The sequence below is a fragment of the Canis lupus genome, chromosome 37 (assembly GCF_003254725.2).
Source record: "Canis lupus dingo isolate Sandy chromosome 37, ASM325472v2, whole genome shotgun sequence".
NCBI lineage: Eukaryota > Metazoa > Chordata > Mammalia > Carnivora > Canidae > Canis > Canis lupus.
The window spans coordinates 29,394,557-29,403,783 of NC_064279.1; the positions used below are offsets into that span (position 1 = coordinate 29,394,557).

At 52.9% G+C, this 9,227-nt stretch overlaps 1 protein-coding gene across 1 annotated transcript; it reads left to right on the top strand.

Annotated features, from left to right (window-relative positions):
* Positions 1 to 3,238: 3,238 nt before the first annotated feature.
* Positions 3,239 to 6,932, top strand: KCNE4 (potassium voltage-gated channel subfamily E regulatory subunit 4). The gene is made up of 2 exons (XM_035710895.2): positions 3,239 to 3,862; positions 4,415 to 6,932. Exon 2 carries the CDS (start codon positions 4,441 to 4,443, stop codon positions 4,951 to 4,953), a length of 513 nt encoding a protein of 170 aa, XP_035566788.1. The 5' UTR covers positions 3,239 to 3,862; positions 4,415 to 4,440; the 3' UTR covers positions 4,954 to 6,932.
* The last annotated feature ends 2,295 nt before the right edge of the window (positions 6,933 to 9,227 follow it).

Sequence of the window (9,227 nt, forward strand, 5' to 3'; positions counted from 1 at the left end):
GCAGTTGCCCATTTGCATTTGTGCTGGAGTCAATTTGTAAATGCACACTTGTATTTATGTCTGGCCATGTAGGAATTCACTCTTTATTTATTTTCTAGAAGATTTTATTTATTTATTTGAGAGTGAGAACAAGAGCAAGAGCGAGAGCGAGAGCGAGAGCGAGAGCGCGTGCAGGAGCAGGGGGAGGAGCAGAGGGAGAAGCAGACTCCCTGCTGAGTGCACATCCAGGACCTGAAACCATGACAGGAACCGAAGACAGACACTTAACCAACTGAGCCACCCAGGAATTCTTTTTAAAAGAAAGTTTTATGAAGGCTCAAAAAAAGTTGGAAAAATACTCATCTTCTATTTTCTACTTTTTCTGTCTTTTTCCTGATTCCCTTGGAGTGAGGCAAAGGGTAAGGAAAAGAGAATGGGTTCTGAAATTATACAGACTTGGGTTCAAATCCCAAGTCTATTACTACTGGCATGGCCTTGGGCAATTTGCTTAGCCTCTCTGACCTTCTGTGTCCTCATCTACGGAAGGCTTATGGTAATTCTTACCTCACAGGGTTGAAGTAAGCAAAACCTTTACCAAATGCTCGATTGACAAAAGACGCTTAGTTAAGTGTGGGCGGCAGAAATCTTAGACTCATTTAAAATGCCAATTCAGAATAGATTTATCAAAACAGCATGGCATTGGTGCAAAGATAAATGAAAAGAACAGAATAAAGAGCTCAGAAATTGACCTACACATATATTGTCAGTTGATTTTTGACCAAAGTTTCAAAACAACTCAATGGGCAAAGGATAGTCTTTTCAATAAATGATGCTGGAGCAACTGGACAACCATATGCAAAAAGAAAATGAATCTTGATCCATACCTTGCATTACATATAAAAATTAATTTGACATGAATCACAGACCTAAGTGTAGGAGCTAAAGCTATAAAATTTATAGGAGAAAATTTTTTTGACCTTGGGTTAGACAAAAATTTATGATACAAAAAAGCATAGATGAATTGGTTTCCATCAGTAGGAATAAAGTTTTGCTCTTCAAAAGACACTTAAAAAATGGAAATGGTGGGCACCTGGGTGGCTCAGTCGGCTAAGCGTCTGCCTTTGGTTCAGGTCATGACCCCAAGGTCCTGTGACATAGCGCTGCATCAGGCTCCCTGCTCAGTGGAGAGGCTGCTTCATCCTCTCCTTCTACTTGTCCTCTCTCTCTCTCTCTCTCTCTGTCAAATAAATAAATAAAATCTTAAAAAAAAAAAAAAGAAAATGGAAATGCAAGTCACAGACTAGGATTAAATATTTGGAAAATGGATTTACTTCTCTAATATTGCTGTCTTTTGAAACTGTGGCACGGAGTAGTTATAATTAATAATTCCTGTGAGTCCCTAACCTCTCTCTGATAAAATGCACCTTTTAGAGGCTTTTCCTTCCTTCCCTACTATGTATGCCATTATCCACTGCCATAATTCTTGTTGTACCATTAGGGGTGAGAGCTGGAGAGAAGATTGAGCTGTGTGTAATGAGATGGCAAGCCGCACATCTTAGATCATATTCTTGGTGGGAAAGAAAAGAGCAACAATAAAAAATCTGGAGTCAGGCACACGGGCGTCCGGAAGCCACCTAAAAGCTCTTGTTAGCAACCAGACACTCTCAAAGATGACCCCAAAAAGCACAGAGTGCACACATTCTGTCAGAAATGGTGCTAAGTGCTGTGCGTCATTTCATCTAAGTGTAGGAGAAACATCTATGCATCGGTGAGCATGGGGTCCCAGCAGCAGAGACACCAAGCAGGCATCCAGCAGAGCTTCATCCAGGCTCTTCCCTCCCTTATGCCTGTAAACGATTTTGCTCTTCCTATGTCTCTGAATGGCTTTGTCTTCTGGACTTCATTCTAGATTCATTTGTCTTTCATTGGTTTTACTGTTTTGGGACTATTGGCTTGATTTTGGGGATTTCTCTTCTTTGAAACTTTGGCCTCTGGCTTCCTGGCACCAGGCTTCATGTTTCCTTGCTCCTTCAACCAGCTATCCATTTTTTTACCATCTCTTCTCTGCCTCCTCAAAGTTTCCAGTTTCCAGTGTTTGGCCACTGATGGGTGATTACTAATCTCGTATGTCCCAAGCTCCATAATCTACGATACTGGGACCCACCATCAACAGACATGTGTGTCTTATGGGTATTGCTTGTTCTGATGACCCTGACCAACCACTGCGGGTACAGCTGATCAGGAACCTAGGATAAATACAGGCATTAGGGAGGGAAGAGCCTGGATGAAGCTCTGCTGGATGCCTGCTCGGTGTCTGCTGCTGGGACTCCATGCCAAGCTGAAAAGGCCAAATCTGCCTTAGCCAAGGTAGCTGCGGAGCTTCCAAGTATTGACGCCACAGTGAGGATGTCTTGAGTGGCGTGAGCAAAGGCCCCATGTATGGATGACCTTGGGGTTGGAACCGTCAGGGGTTATACGTTGGAGCCAGGTGGGGACTTACGGGCGAACACAGCCTAAACCATAAGGTGAGTAGACCAGCGGAGAAAGCAGCATCGTGTGCTCGTTAGCCTGCTGTTCCCTCAGGTGGACCCGAGCCCGAGCGTCAGGCCGGGAACGCGCCCGTGTGTGGACGATGTGACCCCAGGTGGGAACACGGATGTTGCCGTGCTTGCCCTCAGCGTCAGTCTGACAACAGCAGAACCACGAGAAGTGTCTTCTCTAGAGTCCATGCCCCGAGACAGTCTGGCTGCAACTCACAGGCCACAGACCCCTGGGAGCGGAGGATCCCTCCTGGTTTACTTTAACTTAGAACAATAACCTCTGAGAGTGAGCATCCCGGGGAGCGGATGGACCGACATCAAAGTCTTCCGTTCCTTTTCCGATTTTGATCACAGCGACCGTTTTAACACAAGGGCTACGCAGGTTTTAAAAGGCTGAACTGTACTCAGCAGGTCACCAGCTGCTCCCCCCGCCAGGACCCGCCAGAGACGGCAGAGGGATGCGCAGCTGGAGGGGAGCGGCGGCAAATCCTGCCCACGGCGGCCTGCGCCGTGACCCACCTGGCTTCACGCGGGCTATGCACTAGAATCTGGAAGGGGTATTTTAATGATGAGAAATAAATGCATGACCTTGATGCAGAAGACAGGACGAACCTCTCCGTGTTTTAAAAAAAGGTTATCGTGCAGCAGGTGGCCTTAAATCTTAGGGTGATTAGGCTGACAGGGATGCAAAGGCTCACGCAGTTCCTATAATGCTCCGCGCCGAGGCTCTCACACCAACCCCTTAGCAAGGAGGCGTCTGAGCGCGGGAAGGTTCAGGAAGGATTTATGACATTTGCATCGTCAATGGAAGAACTGAAACGTAAGCCCTAGTTTCTTGACAGGAAATCCTGTCCTTGTTTCCAACTGTCTTTTAGCCAGATGATGGTATTTGACTGTCTCTGAAAACCTGCAGAAGGCATCCTGGTTATTCCCCAAGAGGGACTTGAAGCACAAACTAATTTTCAACGAGAGCGGACTTTGCGAGAACGGTTCCAACCGGGCACATTCTTTTCTCCTCTTTCCACTCATTTTCAGGGCCACCTGGAAACTCTGGCTCGGGACTGAGGCGTGAGGAGCCATCCCCGCTCCCCAGTCTTTTTCTTTGCACAGCTGCGAAGTTCAGTGAGTTGAACTGCAGCGCCTTGAGTTCACTGTTCACTCTGCCACGACCAACCTCTGTTGTAAATCTTCCTCCCGGAACACGTGACGATGCATTTCTTGACTATATATCCCAACTGCAGCAGCAGACTTGTCAGAGCGCTGAGCCCCGCGGGGAGGAAGGACGCTCTTGGACTTGGCCATCTAGCAGCTCCGGACCTTGTGGAACAATCTGCCAGCCTTCGGTAAGTTAGCAACGCGCCCTCGCCGCAGAGCCCTTTGAGAGGAGGCTGTTTCGTGCACTTAGTAGATGAGGTTTTCCTTCCCTTTCTCTGCTCTCAGGAAACGCAGTTTTGAATTAAAACTAGGTTTACGTTTGAGAAGCAGCATGCAAGCTTTCGCTGCTTCCTGCTCAGTTAGAAAAAGTTGCCCAGGGACTCAAAAGGGGTTTCGGTTGTCTCTGTGCTCCCTTGTCTTGGACTGATTTTTCCCTTTTGCTTTTATGACTATGAAGGCAATGCTTTCTACGTGCTGTGCTCACTTTAGGAAGCGCAGATGTGAGGCCGCGTATGCCTCAGCCCATTTCCCCGAGCCCTCCCTGCCTCCCCGCTGCCGCCCCCTGCCCCATCCACTCTGGCCCCTCAGGGCTAACCCCGTTCGCTGTTTCGTGGGCCTCCTTCCCACGATTCCTCCGTGCAGCGCTCAGCTTTCTGGATACTGCAATCCCACAAACCTCGGGCCGGCCTCCTTCCCGCCCGGCCAGCCCGTGGGAGTCTAACCTGCAGGTCTCTCCCCAGACCCCGGCTGAGTGCGCGGCGCTTCAATGCTGAAGATGGAGCCTCTGAACAGCACGCACCCCAGCACCGCGGCCCCCAGCAGCCACCTGGTGTCCCACGTGCCCGGCAGTGAAAGCGGCAATGGCAACGAGTACTTCTACGTTCTGGTTGTCATGTCCTTCTACGGCATTTTCTTGATCGGAATCATGCTGGGCTATATGAAATCCAAGAGGCGGGAGAAGAAGTCCAGCCTCCTGCTGCTATACAAAGACGAGGAGAGGCTCTGGGGGGAGGCCATGAAGCCGCTGCCCATGGTGTCGGGCCTGAGGTCCGTGCAGGTGCCCATGATGCTGAACATGCTGCAGGAGAGCGTGGCACCTGCCCTGTCCTGCACCCTCTGCTCCATGGAGGGAGACAGCGTGAGCTCCGAGTCCTCCTCCCCAGATGTGCACCTCACCATCCAGGAGGAGGGGGCGGATGACGAGCTGGGGGAGACTTCAGAGACGCTCCTCAACGAAAGCAGCGAGGGGTCCTCAGAGAACATCCACCAGAATTCCTAGCACCCCCAGGGCCTCCGGAGGCGGCCCCATCTGCCAGCAGCCTTAGAGAGAGGAAGGACACTTTTCGTGTCTGGTTTCACTTTTGCAGCGCAGCTGCCACTCTAAAGAGACCTTTGGCGAGCCCCTGCACGGGGTGGTGGGGGAGTCTGCAGCCAGGAGGGCACGCGGCCAGTGGTGCACACCTGCCACTGAAAAGCCCGAAGACGTGCGGTGTGCACCTTGACTTTGGGGTCTGGGGCTCGGGGTTCCAGTTCTGAATTCGGCAGGTCGCCGTGCTTGCTGTTGTTTTCTCGCTGGATGCCCTGGGTAACTGCCCGCTCCCGGGGCTGCCCGATGCCTAGGACGTGCTGAGGGACTAGTTTTGATTTGCTAATTTGCCTAGAGCTTTGTTCTAGATCTGATGGGCTGTAAGTACCTCTATGGTGTACCTGTGGCATTCGTTCACAGCGGGTTACAGAGCTTCTTTTTGGAGGTCTTTTGGGTTGGAGGGGGATGTCTGATGGAGGACTTTTGATGGCAGAAAGCTGGAGATCCAAACCTGGTTCATTTCCATACTGTAAGAAAAAGCCACTTTCAAACCTGTTACCATTGGCTGGGATTATAAAAGAGAATCTGCTATTTCCACCCTTTGTCTAACCTGTGACCTTGAGCTCTGACCTCAGACCATCCAGCATCGCTTGCTGGCGTGACGTTTTCTCTCGGTTGGAAGAGCTTCCCCAGAATTGAATCTGTACTCTGAATAGCTGTACAGGGGACTTTTCCTGATCTTTCTAGAAGGGGTGATGGTGCACTTGAAGGAGGCTAAGCCCTTAGCTCTGCTGCTGCTTTTTTCCCAGCCTGGTTTTTCTGAGCTGGGAGCTGACACAACGTGGGCCTTCACAGTATGGCATTCCGTCACGTAGGGCAGACCTGGAAGGGTAGACTCAGGCAGAGGCTGGGGTCTGGGTTCTGTTTTCTGATCCTGAGCTGATTTGCTGTGTGGTCCTGGGCATGTCATCAAGAGGCTTACTGCCTTCATGAGACTCCTGAATCTAGATCCCCAGGGGGCTGGGAGGATGTCTTTGGATTTTAAGACTCTGTGATAAATCCTGTATGGCCTGGTGTGAGGAAGCTTGGAGAAAATATTTCCCACTTGGCCAGTTAGTCTGAGAACGGATCTGCTTATTTAAAGGAGCAGTTGGAGATTCAGAACACATGTAACTGGGAAATTTCGGGCGAATCACCACCCTGTTCGTGCTGTCATTTTCCCAGCAGTGAACCAGGGAGGCAGACACTGCATTTTACTCTGCAAAGTTCCCTGGGTAGTAGAATGTTAAGACTTCAGCTGAGAAACCAGAAACCTAACAGAAAGTGTTCAGGAATGCTTGCTAACGTCTCAGTGTATTCCTGCGGTCAGTAGCTTTGTGGCAGACTGGTTAGGCCCTTCAAGGCAAGCAGGAAGAGAAACACACCAAAAGGTCAAATTGAATTCTAGTAAAAACAAAAAAAAAAACAAAAAAAACAAAAAATTTCTAAAACATACTCTCCTTTGATTGAAGATAGCAGTGACTACTGTTCCCATGAAAGGGTTAACAGTAGAGGAGCTGGTTTATCAGTTTGCCCTAACATAGTGCTAGAGGACATTCATGTTTGGGGGGGAAAGGGCCCTCCTTCACTTTAAAATTCAGAGTGTGGATTTACTCCAAAGGGGGCTGTTGGGGGTGAAAGAAGCCAAGTTCAGTTTGGCCCCTTGCCTGGAATCACTTGAATTCTGAAGCTTTACTGCGACGGACTTGTGCGTTGTCACATTTTCCATTGCTTAATCCTGAGGTTTGGTGCAAGTCTATCTGCGCCTGTAAAAAAAAAAAAAACATGATGTATATACTTCCTTCTTATTCTATTAAGTTGTATAAAGTTGTCTTCTGTATTTAACAGTTTGTAATTTTCACACTATTTTTTAATTTAAATAAACAAACACGTCCCCCCCACCCCCCGAAGAATACGCGTTCTCTCTTTGATTCTTCAGCACGACTGCAGTTTCCAGGACAAGCCCTCAGTCCCCAGCCGGCTCCGGCTCGGGCTCCGGGTCATCCTGCGGGCGGGAGGGGCGCGGGGAAGGTGTAGCTGCAGTGGAGGTCAGTGGAGTCCAGCGGCCAAGCTGCAGGGCGGTCTGACCGCCACCTCTCACTCTAAACTCGGTGGCTTGCACCAGCCCCGGAATTGGAACATACGCAGAGCGATCGCGGCAGCCTGGTGCAAGATGTTGCTCCGAATCTGGTCGCCGGGAAACATGTGGCTGGCACGAGGGCTAGGCCGCGACCGGCCCGGGGCGCACCGACTGGGACTGCCCGGCGGGAGGGGCGGGGCGCACCGCGGGGCCGACTCCCCAGGGCCGCGAAGCCGTGGGCGGGGCTGGAGGGACCGCCCCTCCCAGGCACCTGACTGCCTGGCCCCGCCCCCCGAGCCAGGCTGAGCCCCGCCCCCGGGCCAGGCTCCGCCCCCGGGTCAGGCTCCGCCCCCCGGGTCAGGCTCTGCCCCCTGGCCTGGGTCCGGCTCCCATACCTGGGTCAGGCTCCACCCCCCCCGCCCCCTCCCCCGCGTCAGGTTCCCACCCCTGGGTCAGGCTCCGTCCCTGGTCAGGCTCCGCCCCTGGTCAGGCTCCACCCCCCCAGGTTCCCACCCCTGGGTCAGGCTCCGCCCCATTCAGGCTCCGCCCCCAGACAGGCTCCGCCCCCGGCCAGGCTCCCATACCTGGGTCAGGCTCCACCCCCCCAGGTTCCCACCCCTGGGTCAGGCTCCGCCCCCCGGTCAGGCTCCACCCCCGGATCAGGCTCTGCCCCCTGGGGCCGGCTCCCATACCTGGGTCAGACCCCACCCCCCCCCCCCCCCCCCCCCCCCCCCCCCGTCAGGTTCCCACGCCTGGGTCAGGCTCCACCCCCCATCAGGCTCTGCCCCCAGGCAGGCTCCGCCCCCAGGCAGGCTCCGCCCCCGGTCAGGCTCCCATACCTGGGTCAGGCTCCACCCCCCCAGGTTCCCACCCCTGGGTCAGGCTCCGCCCCCCGGTCAGGCTCCACCCCCGGATCAGGCTCTGCCCCCTGGGGCCGGCTCCCATACCTGGGTCAGGCTCCGCCCCCAGGCAGGCTCCACCCCTGGTCAGGCTCCGCCCCCGGTCAGGCTCCCATACCTGGGTCAGGCTCCACCCCCCCAGGTTCCCACCCTTGGGTCAGGCTCCGCCCCCAGTCAGGCTCCGCCCCCGCTCAGGCTCCGCCCCCGGGTCAGGCTCTGCCCCCTGGGTCCGGCTCCCATACCTGGGTCAGGCTCCACCCCCACCCCCCCCCGTCAGGTTCCCACCCCCAGGCAGGCTCCGCCCCCAGGCAGGCCCCGCCCCCGGTCAGGCTCCGCCCCCAGTCAGGTTCCCACCCCTGGGTCAGGCTCCACCCCCATCAGGCTCCGCCCCCGGGTCAGGCTCCGCCCCCAGGCAGGCTCCGCCCCCAGGCAGGCTCCGCCCCGGGGCTGCGCTCCCCGCCTGCCTGCGGCTGCAGCCTGTCCTTTATTCCATTTCCACAGCGGAAGTGCTGCAGAAAAATGACCAAACCAGTGACCCAGTTTGAGGGAGGCAGATGGACAGGGTGGCCTTGCTTTCATGTTTCTCTGTTTCCTGTGCGTTGAGCTTTCCTGTTTCAAGGAAACGTTGCCCTTAGGTTCCCAAATGACGGCCTCCCCGAAGTCTATCCGGCGGCCGTGCCGCGGGGTCTGGATTCTTCCCAAAGCGCATCGAGGATCGCAGCTCACCAGCTGGCTTTGGGACAACGTAAGATGAGAACGTGATCTGAAAAGACAAAGAAGCCTTTTTAATGTATCCTGGCTTAATGTCATTCTTGGTGCGGAAACAGTTAAAAAAAGTCTTTCTTTTTTTTCAAACCAGGGGCGGAAGAAGAGGGAATTCTAAACTCTAATTGTCCTAAAAATATGTAGAGTACACTATGTCGTTTTAATGGAATATTTGTTTTCTTTAAAAAAAAAAAGAACTTCTAAGCAGAACCTAAGGCCCAAGGGGTTTAGTCTGTGTGGATTTACTCATGCATGTGAAAAACTGAGAAGGGAATTTGGCCCCATGCACCTAGGATATTAGAAACATATTTTAAAGCACTTAAATGTTAGGGATGAGGTAAATGGATCCTCCTGCTTGCTCCATGCTGTTCTAATTACACCTTTGTACGTCAGAGGCAGGCAGGGATGCTGCGCAGGAAAAGATTTCTTTCATGGACACCACCATGGGAGCCGGGTTACTGGGA

Coding starts and splice junctions, on each gene's coding strand:
- KCNE4 (XM_035710895.2), top strand. CDS start 4,441: ATGCTGAAGATGGAGCCTCTGAACAGCACGCACCCCAGCACCGCGGCC.